This window comes from Aedes aegypti, chromosome 3 (genome assembly GCF_002204515.2).
Source record: "Aedes aegypti strain LVP_AGWG chromosome 3, AaegL5.0 Primary Assembly, whole genome shotgun sequence".
Lineage (NCBI taxonomy): Eukaryota > Metazoa > Arthropoda > Insecta > Diptera > Culicidae > Aedes > Aedes aegypti.
In genome coordinates this window covers 369,360,033-369,379,276 of record NC_035109.1, presented here as the reverse complement: position 1 = coordinate 369,379,276, position 19,244 = coordinate 369,360,033, and the positions used below count along the sequence as shown (strand labels likewise).

The 19,244-nt window shown below is 38.8% G+C and overlaps 1 protein-coding gene across 1 annotated transcript; it reads right to left on the bottom strand.

Annotated features, from left to right (window-relative positions):
* Positions 1–4,458: 4,458 nt before the first annotated feature.
* LOC5568441 (muscle-specific protein 20) lies at positions 4,459–18,899 on the bottom strand. The gene is made up of 3 exons (XM_001652223.2): positions 18,705–18,899; positions 17,942–18,274; positions 4,459–5,096 (listed from the first exon to the last, which is right to left on the bottom strand). The coding sequence occupies exons 1-3, from the start codon at positions 18,732–18,734 to the stop codon at positions 4,905–4,907; spliced, it is 555 nt and encodes a 184-aa protein (XP_001652273.1). The 5' UTR covers positions 18,735–18,899; the 3' UTR covers positions 4,459–4,904.
* Between the last annotated feature and the right edge of the window lie 345 nt (positions 18,900–19,244).

Sequence of the window (19,244 nt, the reverse complement as noted above, 5' to 3'; positions counted from 1 at the left end):
AGCAATAGTGGTTCCCAACCTTCAGAATTCCTAACAGAACGAGGGGGAGGAGTTCAAATTTCCTGCTACGATATCGGCAAAGGATTTTCCGTGGGTAGATACATTCGAAATTGAAAGATTCGAACGGCTACCCGACGGATTAAAATTAGTTTGTGAATGAGCATGATTATGATCTTCCTGATGGGTATGATTCATGATCAAGTGATCGTTAACTGAAAAATGAGTATTGTACGTATTGTATTGTTATTCCAGGGAAATTCCGGAAACGACCGTTATCGTAACGGATATTATCTTTCATCTGCCTGGCACGAGCCTCAATGACTCTATTGCGCGAAGGGCAAGACCAATAATTGAACTTATGATTTCTCTTACAATTGACGCAAAAGAATTTATCGGTATCTTCCTTCACTGGACAGACGTCCTTGGCGTGAGAAGAATCTCCGCAAATCATGCATTTAGAATCCATGCGACAATTTTTTGTACCATGACCCCACTTTTGGCACCGACGGCACTGAGTGGGGTTCTGGTAATTTCCTCCAGGTTTCTGGAAATGTTCCCATGTCACACGGACATCAAACAAAAGTTTTGCTTTTTCTAAAGCTTTAATATTATTTAGTTCTTTTTTGTTAAAGTGAACTAAATAAAATTCTTGAGAAAGCCCTTTCCGAACAATGCCAGATTGGGTTCTCTTTTTCATAATGATTACTTGGACTGGGAAAAATCCAATTAAATCATTTATTCCATTTTTGATCTCTTCAGGTGATTTATAGTCACTTGAGAGACCTGTCAAGACAACTTTGAACAAACGTTCAGTTGTGTCGTCATAAGTAAAAAAATTGTGCTTCTTCTCTTCAAGATGTCTGAGAAGAAGTTCGCGATCTTTAATAGTTTCCGGCAAAACGCGACAGTCTCCTTTCTTTGCGATTTGGAAGGAAACCTTGATTCCCCTAATGGAGTTCAAGATCTCCTGCCTAAATCCCCCAAATTCGAAACAACTGACCACGATAGGCGGCACTCTTTGCTTCCTCACTTGAATTAAAGAGCCTGGGCTAGAGGCTGCTTCGATTTGGTGTTCGGAAAATTTGTCTAGAGCATCGAACTGATTGCTCATTTCGATACAATTATTCATTTCACCCTTGGAAGAAAGTTCGCATTCCGGAGAAACGTCCTTTCTTCCATTCTTGCCACGTGTAGTGACAGTTTTAAAACCCACTTTTTTGGAAGGAAGTTGTGAATTCAGAGATTCACCCTTCGTTTTGTTTGTTGTTGATACCATGTTGAATTAATAAACGAAAGAAGACGTGACCTTCAAGAGGTTTTTTCCGAGGCGGTGTCCAAGAAGGATTACCACCGCTAGCTTTCGCCAACGGGTCCAACGAAAAATCGAAGGCACGGGTCCATACAAGGATCGTAAAGGGATCAATAGCAGAAAAAATAGTACTGGAAAGTACTGTTTTAGTAGCACTGAAAAGTACCGTTTTTAATTTTAGCACTGAAAAGTACTGTTTTATTGCTTTAGGTAGTTTTTAAGAAAACTTCCAAGAGCAGATAGAATTCGTGTACGCACAGCACGAAGGTACAATGCGCACTATAGACACAGGTCTTAATTTCGAATGTCACAAGGCGTAAATTTACATGTTCTTTGACATTGTTGATAGCGTCAGGCAGTTGACCAAGTCAAACGTCAAAGATGGACGGTCGTCGCTCGCCGCGTTTTTTAACTTGCTAATCGTTCGCTGGTTTTGTTCTTTTCAAAGTAAAATGAATCGTGTAACGTAATAAAATGATTTTCAGCAAATGTGTCATTTGGGAAGCAAAATCAGTGTTGTGTTAATAATAGTTAAAATCTGTGCAAAGTATTTCTCCCGATATAATCCACCACCCCCAGAAGTCGTCTCGATGTTAACTTGAATGGGGGAGATTGTGTGGTTTTTCGTGATTTTGTCAATTGGTTACTGAACAAACGATCCCTCGAAGCAATTAGACATAATGGAATTGTGATCTCAAGATATTAAGCCTTCATTTACTCAGCAGTGTAGTGTGGTTAGTGCAAACACCGTTGTTGTTGATATTGTGAAAAAGTGCTGCATTCATGTAGCCAAATGATCCGTTTTCCAGAAATTCAACAAGTTTGCAGGATGAAGCGCCAAATTCATTGGCTTGAATATGTACTTGGAATTTGACCGAAGCCCACGTCGATAATTGTAAAGAGGTAAATATTTTCAATGATTTATTCAGTGAAACGAATGAAAAATGAATTACACGTCAAGATGTAAAAGTGAGTTGTAATGATTTACTTTTAAATCTTGACGTGTATTTTTTTTTGGTTTTCTGTTATCATGTAAATTTAAGAAATGACGTAAACTTAAGTCTAACGGGTCGCTTCTTTTATGTGCATCTGCTATTACTTAGATTTACATGATTTTTTCGAAGTGTGTACCTTTATTACTCCCATTTTCTTAACGCTATCTCCTACCTCACTTATTCTCTTCTTCTTTCTTATCGGCGGGGCCCCTTCTTCGTGTCCCGCTACTTCACCTCTTCTTCTTCCTGAGCGGTTCTCCTCTATTTCTCGCTTCGGCTGGACGGTCGGCGGGTACTTCACCTTCTTCTTCACGGTCTCGTTTGGGGTGGACGGCCGGCTGGCTTTACTCTCCTTCACACTGCCCTTCGACTCCTTAACTTCAGGCCGTTTACAAAATGGCCGCCTCTATTCAACGACTAGGTGACGCCTATCAGGGGCCCAGATAGCCGTAGCGGTAAACGCGCAGCTATTCAGCAAGACCAAGCTGAGGGTCGTGGGTTCGAATCCCACCGGTCGAGGATCTTTTCGGGTTGGAAATTTTCTCGACATCTCAGGGCATAAAATATCACACCTGCCACACGATATACGCATGCAAAAATGGTCATTGGCATAGTAAGCTCTCAGTTAATAACTGTGGAAGTGCTCATTAGAACACTAAGCTGAGAAGCAGGCTCTGTCCCAGTGGGGACGTAACGCCAGTAAGAAGAAGTGACGCCTATGGCTCGCTGTGGCATGCTACGGAGTGGCACCCTTGTCGACTCTAGGCCAACTCCGAACTATGCCGAGGCCACGGTTCACGTCCAGTGATGCTTCGGACGGATCCAATCTCCGGTTCAGGGCCAAACCCAGGAGAAAGCTCAGGGTTGAACTATTGGTAAACTACGGGGTCCTGGTGGATGAAGGGGGTGGTGTATAGAGGGTTTTGGCGTTTAGTGATGGGGTTTTAGCTTCGACTGGTTAACAGTACCTGGATGTCTATCCGCTCACTTCCACTCTTTAGACCGAAGTCATTTTCTATTTTATGGATTTAAAGTTTTTAGCACTCAATTAAGCTAGCTCACGAATGTTGCAAGGTAATTGCCGGTTCAGCGATGGCGGTTAATATTTGTCCGTTAAGAACTTTCCTCCCAGCAAATTTCGCCTCATCATGCCCCCCTTTACACCACACACAATGGCCGCCCATCCTTATCCTTCTCGGTGTCTGATGGTGAGTAGCGGAACTAATACAATGCGGCTGCGTTTTTCACAGTGGGTGTGGGGTGGTGTCCAGTTTTGAATAATTTAATATTTTCTTGGTATTGGTTATTTAACAGCAAAACGATACACAAAATCACAATAGTCTCACAAATCTTGGACACTTCAACACACCACTGGTTACACTTGATAGATATGAGAGAAAAAAAAACCTGAAAATTATATCCACAATTAACATCTAAAATAGCATAGGCATATCATATTACGCTTTTGTAAGATCTTAGCAATAGCAGCGAGCTATTCATTAGATCTGCAAACATCAAATTTTGCTGTGGCTCAGAAGTTCCAAGAATAAAGTTTTGATAATTTGATTTGTTGTGTCTCTTATGTCAATCAAATCAATATCACGTTTTGAGGGGCAGCACCTCATTTCTGCACGGGTAGCTCGAAAAAATAATACATAACAGTCCATATAATAATATGTTACCCTAATAGTAGACAAAATCTAAGCTTATTTTGTTAAAGATAATAATTGCCCATAAACTGAGCAGGAAACGTTGCATACAGAATAGTCGCCGAAGCAAAAAACTTGCGCTCCATTTCACGGAAAATTTTACCAACCAACTCGATCGTATTGAAACGCGAAAACATGTGCCAGCTGGCGGTGTCCTCTAAACGTGACTTCACCGTGTCTAAAGTGAACATACACCCACCTAGCTATACCTACATCGATTCCCTACAAACTATAAACTCACGTTACTCATGCGTTCGAAAATAAACCCCAAATGTGCGCAGCATGTGCCAAATGGGCTGGAAAGCGTGTGTTTGGACGAACATTTGAAAATGTCAGCCAGAATCCCCCTCGAATCCCCCTTTCATAAGATCTTGCCATTGGGTCATCATTGCCGTCGCTGCGTGGGAGATTTTTCTTTCGATGGACACACTTAATTGACGACGTGTTTTTTTTTTCTCTGTCACCGATCTCTCTCTCGCTTTCTATCTATTTAGTATAAGAAGTTATTTTTGTAAAAATAAATCATTTCAAAATTGCTCATACCTTGTTCAATACAAAAATTCCATTCTCCGCTTAATAATACGTATAGGTACAAAATACATTTATAAGTTCAAATACAAATCTTCCGTTCATGCTTAGTTTTCTTGCAGATCCGTATACACAAAGTCGATAATGTTAGACGCAAATGGCAAATGGTTTATCGTTCGGGGGCGGTTTTCCTTCATCGTTTTTGGATCATCCATTTGCGCCATTGAGTAAAGCAATAAATCAACCAGATCTCCGCCCATAAATACGAACAGTTTGCGACTGTAAACGATAATCAAAACATCCATCTCGAAGTGGGTTTCCGGTTCGGGGTGGCCATGTGTCCGTCCGTCCCTGGATGGGAAGTTACTTTCCGATGATGATCTTGCGTCCGGCGCCAATGTTCTGACCGGCTTGGGTCGCTCCCTTGTTGGTGCCGGCTTGCAGTCCGATGATGGTTTGTCCAGCGGCCAGTTGTTCTTCGGTGAAGTTACGTTTGCACTCGTCGGCCGGTTTCGGTCCCAGGTACGGTCCGGGGAACTCCGGGTGTTTGTAGCACTATCGGATGGGATAAACACATATTATTGATTCGTTTTTAAATATTGTCAATCAGAAGACTGAATTCTAGCATTTTTGCTATCTAATATTGTGTATCTTATTTGCCTCAGATTAAAAAAAACATCGAATATCTTGAGTTTCTGAACCGGTCAGATGGTATCTCTACATAAAGTAGCATGGTAAATTTGAGGTTTCACTAAACCTATTTAGAAAACTACTATGCTTCATGATCCCTCGCCAAGGCTTCAGCAGTCGTAGCGGTAAACGTTCTAGGGCGCAGACACACAAGGTAACACAGTTATCATTTTAGTAGCTAGACAAAGTGCAATTTCGAGCTTTGTGGGCCCTGAACCTTTATGTGGTTTTCCTAAGTGCATTCTCAGGATGAAATTGAAAAAAAAAAAGAAAATGTCCATAGTAGAAACCTGACAGAGACTCGCGAAGAGGAAAAATATCAACGTCATATGCAGCCCAGAGTCCCCTCTCAGGAAACGTCAAATGCAGTCCACCGTTTTAATGGCTGAAAAAGTGAAAAGTATTGTGTTCAAAGTAAACTGTTATTAAAAACCTCAGTCGGCGGAGCAGTTTTTTCTAAAGTTGCTGATAAATCTAAGCTGAAGATTAATTATTTCTAATGTCTGCTACGTTTGCTGGTATGAAATTTCACTCAAACGGCTATTTATGATTCGATGTGATGCAAACTCAATATTTTTTTGCTGAGAGGTTCATGTGAGGGTTTGAACAGCATGCGCATAATTGGTATAAACACAAATTGGAATAAAGAAAAACTCAGCAATCACAGAAAAAAAAGACCGTCTTCGCGAGTCTCGTCTCAGGTAGAAACCAATTGAAATGTCACGGATCCATCCAAGCAAGCGAATTAATTTATAAAATCCAGTCTAGCAAAATCCCGTGATGTACTAAATCTTTATAAAGGAAATATAACTGTAATAATCATCTTAACCTTCCCAATGCATTAAGAAAAAGTTACACATTAAGGATCAAAAATTAACCATGACTAACTTCTTTTTTTTAACATTTGGCAGCAATCGCAATTTTGAGTCCTGTTCAATTGGAGCTTCAGGTGTTCCTTCAGGAAAGCCTTAAGAGAATCCTTCCAAAATTTCTATCGAAATATCACCAGAGACTCTTTCAGAGATTTCTGAAGGAATTCTTTCGAAGATTCCTTTAGGGATTTTACCACCACCGTAATCACTATAGCGATTTATCCACAAGGCATTTTTCAAGCGATTTATTCTGGTATTCCTTCAGAGATTCCTCTAGAAAATCTACAAGAGGCTTCTCGAAGGATTCCTACAGGAAAATCTCTGCAAGAATTCTTGAAGAGCTATCTTCAAGGCTTTCTCCAGAAATTCCTCCAGGAAGTACACTTGGAGAATCTGTTCAAGGATTTTTCAAGATATTTCTCTAGTGATTTATCCAGAATTTCCTCCGAGGATTCCTCCACGGATACATACTAGGATATCCCTAAGTAGTCCTCTCGAGATTCGTCTAGAAATTATTCCGGAGATTTCTTCCGGGATTCCATTACGTGTCGTTCTAGAGATTATACCTGGAATTTCTCCAGGGATTCTATCAGAAACAACTTACGAATTCTTCAAGAATTTCTTCCAAGAAAACTCTCAGAGTTACCACCTGGAAAATTGCTACATGACTTACTTCAAGGATTTATCCAGATTATACTCCAGGAATTCCCCAGGAATGTCTCCAGGGTTTCGTTCTGGGTCTCCAAATAAAACATTTGGGATTCCTCCAACAGTTCCTCATGAAATTTATTCATTGATTATCCTATGAATTCTTGCAGAATTTCATTAGTAAATATCGTAAGAATTTCCTTTTGGAAGGTCTTTTCATGGATTGCTCTAGACATTTTCCCTGGGATTTCTCTAAGGATTATTCAAGGAATTCTTCTGAAAATCCCTACAGGGTTTTCCAGGGGTTTCTCTACGGATTCCACCAGCAAAATATCTACAGGGATACCTCCAAGGATTCTCCAGGGATTCTTCCAGAGATGCCTCCAAGAGTCCTTTAGTATTTGGCTTAGATAATCCTTCAACGGTTACTATAGAAGTTTCTCCAAAGACTCCGCTAGGGATTTATCTTCGTAAATCTCTATAGTATTCATGCAAAGATATGTTTTTCAGCTTCTCCTTCAGGAATTTCCCTTAGAATTCCTCCATAAAAATCACTACTTGGCTTCATCTAGAAATTGTTTCAGGGATGACCTGGTAGAGAATCGACTGTATATTTTAATGAAATATGCTTTTCGTATATGCAGTCGTTATTATAAAAAGCCCATGAAAAAGTAAATGAGTTGTGTTTGATCTTTGGACCTTGACGTTTGCTCCTGCGAGGGCGGGCGACGAAGCAGGATCAAACATGTCGCGCGTCAATCACGACGTTATATAAAAAAGCGCCGCGGATCGTTAGTATTGATTGCGTCGCTTGCTATTGCGTGGGCGAGTGATGAACACTTGTTCGGCGTACAATGCCATTATCGAATTATATCGCGAATCCGATTAGGCGTGATTATATCAAGGATCGCATCACCAAATGTTGGTGACTCCCAGATCTCTACCTTATCCCACTAACCCAATATCCTTTCCATGTCAACTGTGGGGATGCAGAGGTATACTCGGTCTGTGGTAACAACGGTTGTCTAACTAACATTCCTTCCCTCCCCCGATGACCGTAAGGACGTGGCCGGCGCCGTTATTGACTTTTAAAATTTGAGCTCTCGATATGTGCACAGGAATGGTAAGCTAATCTCAAGTCCCATTCGTTAAATATCTGTGCAACTTCGATTGTTCTAGTAAATCACGGAGTAGCAACTACGAATTGTACGGTCATCTATGCTCATGCTCATGGTCATGTTCATACTCAAAAGCCCATGAAAAAATAAAGACTACACAGCAGAAATGTTCCAGGGATTTCTTCAGCAATTCCTCCAGGGATTTCCTCGGGAGTTTCTCCAGAGATTCTTCCAGAACTTTAACCGCGGATTCCTCTAAGGATTACTTTAGATTTTTTAGGGTTTCCTACGCGGATAGTTTCAGCAATACCTGCAGGAACGTATCCAAGGATTTCTCAAAAAACATCTTCAGGAATGGAGTTCCTGGCGGATCACGTAGGAAACCCCGGAGAAATTATTATTTTTCTGATATTTATGTATTGAGTATGAAAGACTTGAAAATTTGCACCAAACGATCCACTTACTCTACCATAATGGGGTAAGTGGATCACCACTAAAAAAAATATATTCTTAAAACATATATGGTGTGATTATGTATACTCAGAATGATATTGCTCTCGTTCTTGTTATTAGTGCTAGTTATGACATGATTTGATACTTTAAAAATTAAAAAGTGTCTTAATTATATGATTATGAATATTAATACAGTAGTTCACACTAATTCGAACAAAACAAAACATTGTAGCTAGAATTATTTGGATAAAATTCTTTTATATATTTACAAAAGTTATACTGAAGTATTGTAGGATTATTCCTAATTAAGTTTTCGAAAAACACTGGTAGTTCAAAAATATTAGTTACATATATGTTCGAGTAACAAACTGAAATCTTCTTATTCTATTTATGAATGTATTTCTATTATCTGTCTAGAACAATTTATGTGGTCAAATAAGGTACGATATTATGTTTTCAATTGGAAAATTTGTATATTTTGCTCTTTTACAACTCAGCTTTAATAAACCACGAAAAGTTTTGTTTGAATTTTGCAATATTCATTCTCTTATATTTTCTTGCACCAGAAATATTAACATAAATTTAGGTGTATTAATTCAAATTTTCTATAGTCAATTAGACAAATTCAAGCTAGTAATGAGAAAAAGTAAAAACAAAACAATATTTACGAGTATTCAAACTTATTCAAATTATCGTAAGTAGTCTGCCAATAAATTATAATAATACTTGATCCACTTACCCCACCCCATTAAAAAGATACACTATCATGTCCAATATATCTGTATTTATTTATAAAAATCACATATTTTTCATTGTGATTCATTCAATAAGAACTGAAATGTTCACCAAGCGTTGAAAAAACTAGTAGAATTTGATTTAAGGCAGAGATACAATGGATTTTTGATCGACGGAAAACAATTTTGAAATTAATTGATTTTTACAGCCAACAAGTTTGCATGTGTTAGTGTACGTGTAGTACCAATTTTGCATTAGTATCAGTGTGGACGTAAGAACATAATCTAAAACGATGCAATGGTGCAAAAACATTCAACATATTCAAGTATTTATGCTCAATATGGACAAATGATCCACTTACCCCACTGATACACTTCCCCCACGGTACCTTATTCTTTTTGAGAAATTCATGGACGAATCTCTGTAGAAATTTCTTAAAAAATTCTCAGAGGAATCCCGAGAGGCTTTTTCGTAGGTTTAGAACGAATCTCAGGTGTAATTTCAAGGGGAATCTCTGGAGGACTACCTGGAAAAATACCTAGAATAATTCATGTATCTATTTTCCTAGAGGCGAATTACTGAAGGAAACCCTTGAGCAACATCTATAGGAATTCATGAAATTATTTTTTGTAGATCCCTGGTGCTATTCCTGGAGGAATTCTCAGGAATAATTCCTAAAGGAATCGCGAGAGGACTACCTGAGGAAATTCTGGAGAAATCACTGGAGAAATGGCTGAAGTAATCCTTGAAGAAACTGTAGTGTAACCTGGAGAAAGCCTCTCTGCAATTCACTGTAGAGGTTTTCCTGGAGGAATCCTTAGAGGAGTCTCTGGATTTATTTTGATGAATATGAGGAGAAATCACTTGAAAAATCCTTGGAAGATTCTCTGGAGGAGTTCCCTAAGAAATCTTTGGAGAATTTCCGGGAGAAATCCCAGTATGAAGGAATCACTGGAGGCATTCCGGCAGAAACTCCTGGCAAAATCGCTTGAGAAATCCTTGTAGAAATATTTGCAAAAAATCCTAGAATCATCCTTGGAGAACTACTGGAACATAAGTTCCATTGTCGTGAAGAAAGAAAAGAGGGGACACGTGGGCCTTTTTTGATGTAGTGGTTTCAAATTTTAAAGAAAATATGTTAAAATACTTATATTCAATTAGATTTTCATGCATTTATAAGCATTGAAATGTACAAAAAAAAAAACATATTGAATGTTGACAAAGTGTTTTTAAAAGAAGTAATCACTAAAACAAAAAAGCCCCACACGGCCCCATTCATTCTTCACTACAATGGAACTTATATTCTTGACTAGTCGTAGACAAAAAACTAGCTGCCTCATCTGCCGCTTCATGAGTTATCCGGGATTTTGTAAAATACTGTTTTGGACTGTTTTTACTAAAAGTATCATTGAATCCGTTAACTTTACTAGTAAATGATGTAAATTTACTTTGTAGTTGTTAAGCTTCAAAATCTATATGATATATAATTTTTAACATTTTTTTTTGGGCCTGAAAAAAAGGGTCAAAATCGAGTTTTTGACTGTTTTTACTGAAGTGTCATACAGAGTCATCCTCGTCAGTTATAAAGTATTAGTGTCTTCAGAAGAAATATCAAAAATATCCCAATGAACAACTTTGCAGAAGAAAGTTTTTTGCTAGGACGCTCCTATCAAAAGATAAAACTAATCAAGGTCAGTTTTAACACATCTAGATCAAATAACAAGGTGTCAAAATGTAGTACAGGTCAATCCAAAATAATTTGTCGAGGACATCAAATCTCTAGGATGCATATACAGAGCACTAGAGATTTTTTATTCGATCTTTCTTTCTATTGACACATTGAGACTATAGTGGTTTCTGCGCTCGTGTACATACACGGTACATGTCACCAACACTACTCAAAAATTGCTGGTTGAAAATACAAACAAAGATCAGCTGTTCCCAGCAAAATCAAATGGCAGTATTTTCAACCAGCAAATTTGCGCATGTGTTCGTGACACCGCTCGGCGAGAGCTCAATAACTTCGAATGAAGAGTGCAAGCAAGTGATGAATTTGCATCATGGCTCCACGTGTGGTAATACCTTCGTAGAACACTGAATTCAGAATATAGGGTGATGTGCTAGTATCCATCGTATTAAGCATTGGTCAGTGAGAACTGCAATTTTCCCAGTATTGCGGTGAATGATGCTGATACAAACCGATGCCAAACAATTCTTTCTCAAAACGGCTTTAGCATTGTACAATAACATTTTGATAAATCTTGATCTCTTTTTGGAAATAATGCAAAGAAAATGCATCTTACCGTATTCTCAGTCCGTCGTATCGTTTTCAACTCCGTCGCAATCAGTTTCCAGATTCGTCTCACAACTTACGGCTCACTGTGTGTATTGAATGGTTAAAAAACAACATATCAACGCTATAATTAAATGTTTTACATAATTCAGCCCAAACACATGAACACAATACTTTTTGACCGTACAATTATGGCATTTGCTCACAGTACAGCGAAAACAACACAATCAAAGGTACCGTATTTTTACGTCGAGTGTCGCGCACACATTGATGCGCACAAGCTTTTTTTCTCAGTACGACGGATTGAACTTTGTTTACATTCTCAATTATACGCGGCGGTTGAGGAAATTTCGTAAAATTTGGTGATTTATTGAAGTTTTACGGCATGTGATTGGAATGAAATCCTTCAGTGAAGAAGTACGAAGGTTTTTCATAGTGAAAATAAGTGCCCGGCGAAGTAAGTCATCCACGGGGGCGGGAAGAAACTTGTGTTGGAAAGTGGTGTGGCTCAGTCGATCGCTAAGCATTTCTCTCAAATCGTATTCATCCATGCGATTTCAGTGAAAAAGTGCAAAGTGGATAATTGAAATTTACCGAAATACAGTAGTTTTATTGCATTTTTGGTGTACAAGTGTAAAAACCATAACAGCTTTCACAAAATTACACTTGGATAATGAATCTATGTTGCAGGTAAGTATGAATATCCGCCGTAGTGGAACATTTAAAGTTTGATACGACGAATAGTAGCGCTTACGACGAAGTAGAACAAAACCCTACTATCTTTACCTCCTCGCACTTATATTTCTCGCAAAATCCGCATGTACCGTTACTAGGGTTACCAGACGTACTTTTTTCAGAGTACAAGTACTCTTTTTTGCTTTAAAAATTTGTGTACTATTCTTTTTTACTAAACGGGCTCAAGTGTACTCTTTTTCAGTTATTACTGACGATAATCGACAAATAAAATAACGTTTAGAAGAATCCAGATCAACATTTTCCCAGGATAACACAGATAGTTGCCCTAAAGTACATCAGTACTCTCCCACCCGAGCATTTATTCATTTTTTTCCGACAGTCTAAGTTCTCTGGAGGCTGTTCGGTCAATGAAGCCGGTGAAGCACTCAGCGTACTTCCTGAATGGAATACGCCAAGCATTGAGTGCTTTGTCAAATCGCTCTTAAAGTATTACCCTAGCTTGGGTCCCTTCCCATTGCTCCATTCCGGGCAATGAGAAAGCGTACTATCTGGCTAAGGTAGGCGCTAAAGAAGGCAATGTTTACGAGCGTCAAATCGCCTTCGATGAATTTTTGCATGAAATGGAGAGATGGAGAAATGGGTAGATGGCTACATTCCATAATTCAGGTGTCGAAAAAACCATGGTTTAAGGGGTTGAGCATGAGCTGTGATTTCATTCGTGTCATGTATCGGCTTATGTCCAATCACTATTCATTGAACGCACATACCCACCGTATTAGGATCTCAGAAAGCAATCTTTGTGTTTGCGGCGTGGCTTATAAGGATATCGAACATGTTGTGTGGAGATGCGGTGAGCATCGTGGCATTAGATCTGAGCTGACTGAAACTCACTGGATCCGAGGAAAACAGCAGAAGCCTGTCAGGGAAGTGTTGGCGAGCCTTGATTTAGAAAATATGAATTTCATCTCTCTGTTTTTGAAGCGTATCAATATCCGAGTTTGATTGTCGTTCGTTCCCCGTTTTTCTTTTTCCCCTTAAAATTGTCCTCTTCTCGTCGTGTCTCCCACAAACCGTTTTTGTTTAGATTCGTTACAGATCTGGACATCCTGTCGCTTCAAGCTTCATCAGCTTAGTAGTCTAAGTAGCTTAAGAAATCCCAATCCTTTCCTTTCCTATTGTATAAATGTATTCCCTAACCGTAAAACTTCCCCAAACTAACATAGTTTTTAATATGTAAATAATGTAAAAAAGAAAAGATTTCGGCTCTGTTATGCCCTACGGCGCCCGAGCCTGTGAAATAAACGAGATAAGTAGACAAAAAAAAACACAGAGTGTTCACCGATTTTCGACAAAAACTGGCTGAATCGAATTGGTACGATCAGCTAAAAATGATTAGAAAAAAAAATATACGCTACGTAAACGTAATATGCTTATACGCTACGTTAATCTACTGGTTGTGTACTATTCATTTTCAATTAAAAAAAGTCGGTTACAATTCAAAATCACTTCGTTTTGAACAATTTAAGCTTATTGAAACAACTTTTTTATGAAGCACTTTTTCTAGAAATGACGTTTTGGCGATGCAATATTGTTTGATCAAAGCTGTCGGAATGAAAAGGTTTCACTTTGAAGCGTAGTATGGAAATCACAAAAATAAACTAAATTAATAAAATTTAAACCGAAGACAATGCTTGAGGTTCTTTTAAGATCCACATTTCACTCTTCTCAGTTCTTCTGGTTTCTTCACAAACTCATATTGTTCTACACTTTCTTGCTAAATACTAAGGAGAGAATTCTTTCAACGAACCTTATTTGAAAGACAATATTATTACAAAAAGTCGAACAACATTTTCTTACATTTACTAGTAATTAAAAAAAATGATTGAAACAATCGATTCACTCAGAGTCATTGTTCAATATTGTAATAAAGCATATTATAGAATTGGTGAGAAAAGTAAGAGTTAAATTTCGTAAAATCTTTGATGAAAAGTTGAGAATAGTGTCCCCCTTAAACATAATTTTAATTGAAATGCAGGAAAAGTGGCTGTAATTAAGAATCAGACATTTTTTCTTTGCTAGAAAATGTCAAAATTATTAATTAGCAGCGCATTTGAAATGATTCAAGATAGGCTTAGTGTACTCTTAAGTACCGTAGTCCGGGGGCAAAATGATCACTATTTTACAACTTTTTGCTGTGTTCTCCTTCGTCCTTGTCAAATAAATTTCGACAAAACCAGTACTCTATTGATCTTTATCAGTTTATGTAATCAACTTTACATGAAATAATATTTAAAATGTCATAAAAATAGTTTTTGTACCAAAAAATTCAAACGACACACTGGGGCGAAATTGATCACCATATGATAAAGCAGGTTTAAAAATAAAAAATTCCCTGTCTACTAAATTTGGGTTTCCTGAATCTGAAAATGATATCAAAATTCTTACAACTCGAGTATTTGATCATTTAATTGCAAAATTAAACTTTGAAAATGTGCCCAATACGCCTAAATGTAGGCAATTTCGCTTAAAATAAGCACAATATTTGAGAACAAACGGTTTTATGAGCAAAACACTATTCTTGCTATGCTGTATGATATCAAAAATGAATTCAGTAGTTCATACTTAAGCTTACACAACTTTTTCAACATTCAATTTTGACATGTAGGTATAGCACCAGTGGATTGTTTAGCACCGACATTTCTAACTGTATTGTTTACACCTTCAAAAAGTGTGAATATTTTTATGCAAAACTGACCCTAATAAAAATGAAATAGTTCAAAATCATCATTAGGCATCTATAAAATTGAAAACTTGGAATGTCTGTTGTGCCCACAAAACCTTCAGTATCCTTGGAATGAAATGTTGTTTGGTATTGACCTGATCAAATTCGCCCCAGTGATCAATTTGCTCCCGGATTACGGTACTGTTTTACAGAGTTGAAAAACGTACTCTTTTCAGTGAGAGCAAATATGGTAACCCTAACCGTTACCGGTTTTTGAAAAATTGAAGTGAGCCAACTGGTTTTCGATTTCAGTATGGAGCTCTGCACAAAAGTTTACCTCTCCTTTTCACTCTTTCACGAAATTTGTAAACAACAAGGCCAGTAAACGTCAAAATTCCATACATAATCAAAACAGTGTAGAGGCCTATTGACACTACAGACGAAAATACTCGATCTACTCTCGCCCACGGTAGACAGAACAAGGTAGGCTATTCCCACATGTAAACAACGATTTTCCATCAAAATATAATATGAGCCTCTGTACGTGCCATAAATTATTTTGTTCTCATGACTTTTACTGTGCGCCGTGTGTTGGTGCTGTCTCGCTTTCTCTCAAGGACATCTTGAAAACAGAGCGCACAGTAAAAGTCAAACGTTTTATAGCATGCATAGGCTCATAGTATAATACCTTGCTTCTTTTTACCGTGCCCTCCCCTATATTGACACTTGCTGGATAGAATCTTCGTTGATTTCTATTTGTTTTTATCCTCACCTTGACAACACAACGAACATTGGCAAAGCGCTCTGCCACAAGATTGTTAGTTTCCTTTTAAGGCTAAGTAGCTCGTCATTCGTTTGGGCGGTCATGTTGACATAGCAGCTCGCAATTTCAAAGTGATAAATCTCATTCCTCATAGATAATATAATAGATAACCTGCTGATACTCAACCGCTTTGTGATAATTGGAAACAAAAAATGAGGTTCAAACGAAACACCTTTTTACATTTCGCTTCGAGAAGTAACTGTTATAATTTTCGCACGAAGCATATGAAAGACGCGTTCCGTGCGTCGGATTGTTTATTTCCCGTATTACAGCACATTTTTTTCAATTAATATAAATCTCATTGATCCTCAATTTTCTAAAACTGACACTCTTCTGCTTCTGATGATCAAAAACACCAACGATAAATGGACCGATGCACGAGTTCACTAATTTGACGTTTGAGCGGTGCCGAATTCACTGGTTTCCATGGTCACATAAACAACACGGCACCGCTCAAACGTCAAGTTAGTGAACTCTTGCATTGGTTCATGGGCATCGTTGTTTGTTTTCTTCATCTACTTTTGTGCCATCTTCATGGTACCATCATATTGGTGATGGTGCGGTTACTTTGATGGTGGCATAAATGTCAGTGAATTGAGTGTAGTGAGCATGATTTTTTTCGTCTCTGATTGAGACTGTCAGATAAAACTAGGTTATACTGGTATACCGTGATCCCTGCATTGGATTGATACAAATGACAATTTTCAGGCCCCTGGGATGCCTCAAATCTACTATAAAGTGGCCAGTTTGTATCTGAACATCTACAGCTGGTTATAAAGGGCATTAAGTGTCAATGCATATAAATAAAGGTAACTTGGCATGTCCCATAAAATAGCCTTTTTTCATCCGACATGACCAACTCACCGGAATAACTCCGGCCACAGGAATATACCCAAGTTCCTCTGACCACTTTTAGAAACTCGATTCGTGTACGAGTACCGTGCACCCCCGCTAATTTGAACGGTACCTCATGCAAACCATCGCATCGGGATTCATTTTTAATTTGAACATCTAGTCACCCTAGAAACGTGTTTTTGGTTACCTCTTTCACTGTTTTGTTTTGATTCTGCGTTCCGTTCCACAGCGTTCCATCTCACTTCACTTCGTTCCATGAGCTAAATGACGTTTGAACCATTTTTAATCTGAACGATGTGCAAATTAACGGGGTACAGATTAAAAAGTGTTCAGATTAAATGTGGTCAAACCAACGGGGGTACCCGGTATACTGATAAAAATATTTTAATCCATTAAGTATAAGCTGAGCGGTCAATAACACGTGATTTATGCCTGGACTGGACTGGACTAGACTAGATAGGAATAACTGAAAGACAATTGTCTTTCCATCGTTGATTAGTTGACAACTATGTTGAATATCAATTGACATAATATGCAATATTTTGCAACACTGATATGGATATGGTCATAAATTAGGTAGGCTAGTGGGTTTTCTGTTGGGGCCTGTCATACCTGCGTGATTATTGTTTAACGGTGACAATCAGACAAGAATTCTATCAGAGGGAAGGAGTGTCGATCATGAGGGTGGAAGATTTTCAAATCACATTTAGCTAAGTTTAAGTATTATAACACATTAAACTATATCACAGTTGATTTCATCATGTGATGCATGTTACCAATGAAAGCAACATTGCACCATAGCAGAAAACATGTGTCAATTCTTCAAGAGTGTTCACCGAACTAATGAACACCAGTAGGAAAGGGCCGTGACCAGATCACCTTCTGACAACTCTGTTTTCTATTTTCACCTATAGGTATGAACATCCGATCAGGGATTGAATCCTGAGAAAATTGAGAGAATCTCTCACGTATCGCTCTCTGTAACTATCATAACATGCTGCACATTATGAGAGACTGTTTATCGTATACTGCTACAAGTTTGATCAGATTGGGGGGATAGTAGTGCATGATAAAACCCCTCTAAACATGCTCCAAGCCTGGGGGACACTGTTGTTATTGGAAGTTCGTGGATTGTTTATCGTGCCAGTAAAGAAAAACACCTATCCCCAACGGTAAACAAGCGAGAAAAATGGATTTTATCATCGCTCTCTCGTTGGGGCTCTTGCTCGCTGCTTCCATTTATCAGACTTGTTACACCTTGCGATACAATGACGATCGTGGACCGCAACAGATGGGATGTTTTTCTTTGCTTGCTTTGATCGTGCTTCATTCTCAAATGAGAGCGAATTCTGCAACGCCTGCATCCGATATAAAATCGAATCATGACACAGAGAGATATCAAATAATCGATAAGGTTAAATTTTTTTCGAAGTATTCAAAGATTGCACTTAGAAATTTGGTGGTTCCAAAAACAGACAATGAAGAAATAACTTACCGCTCGTCCTAGCGCGAAGATCGTGCTGGTCACCTGGGCGATATCTTTCTTCTCGTACAGATCTACCGTTTGAAACACGTCCAGATCGGGCACCCCGTACTTTTTGATGGCCTGCTGGAACATGTTGATGTTCTCCATCATTTTGAACTGCGAGCCGGATGTGTTGACTTTGGGCACCGATCCGGGCGCCAATTTGTTGATCAGCTGGCACAGAATGAGCCCATCCCGGAGGGCATCCTCGTACAGCACTCCGGCGGGGAACTTTTCTCCCAGCACATCCTCGATCCAGTGCTGAGCTTCCTTGTCCTTTTCCAGGTCACGCTTGCCGGCGATCTGCGAACAAATGCGGTTTCAACCATTAGCATTACTTTTCCCCGAACGCTAGTTCCCCTAATATCACATTTTCCTGAACAGCCCACTTTCCCGAAAAGTTTTTAGCATTCATGATCTATGATTATACATTTTAAAGTGGCGAACGAACTAATTATGCACTCTTCTGTATTCGATTGGCGATTCTTCCGAGTTTCACCGTGCTCAGCATTTTTGACAACATGTGTTTGCGAAAATGACCAAATACCGTTTCTTTTTGAGCACTTATAGTTCTTTCAAGTTCACCACCCTTGAACTGCAACACATTTCGTGGAAACTGGCTGTTCGAGGAATTGATTATAGATGAAAAGTGTCATTCGAGAAAAAGAAGCACAATCTGACTTTGGCAGCATAATTTCCCAATCAGCATCATAGCGGACACTTTTAAACCTACCTTAGCACGAACTTGACGTTCCAAAGCCATTTTTGTTCTGTGTGTGTTTTACAAGTATTTCACAATTTAAACCACTTAAAAAAATCACTCGCCGTTTTCAACTTAAGGCACTTAACACACGCGATCGCTCTCTTCCCTCGGGGCACTTGCTTCTGCTCGGAATCACTGCTCGGAACTGATGTCCATGGCGTTGAAACGAATTGCTTTTAAACTTTGACTGGCTTTGGTCGCCCCACGGAAAAAATGCGCGCGCAGGAAAATTTTGGAGAAAAACATGCGCAAACTGAGTTGCGTGCAGAATTTTGGCCGTTTGGACTGTTGCCGATCCAAGTAGGTGTTGGGAAGAGTCATGCGACGCCGTTTACGAAGCGGTTCCGAAGATGACGACGCTGACGACTACGGTGGTGTTTCTTTCGAGGTAAAAACAGTGGCCGTCTTTGTTTTTCCGAAAAAGTTGCCCGTTTTTCTAAAGCGTGGAGAAAGGAAGAAAAGCAAGCGTAAGAGAGAGGATGGAATGAAGGAAAATTATGTGGTTGCCAT

What these genes read in the sequence shown, in the direction of transcription:
- LOC5568441 (XM_001652223.2), bottom strand. Translation starts at nt 18,734, where the DNA reads ATGGCTTTGGAACGTCAAGTTCGTGCTAAG. An exon ending in AACGTCAAGTTCGTGCTAAG is followed by an intron (nt 18,275 to 18,704) that starts GTAGGTTTAAAA and finishes ATTTGTTCGCAG; the next exon opens with ATCGCCGGCAAGCGTGACCT. An exon ending in TCTTCGCGCTAGGACGAGCG is followed by an intron (nt 5,097 to 17,941) that starts GTAAGTTATTTC and finishes CCCATCCGATAG; the next exon opens with TGCTACAAACACCCGGAGTT.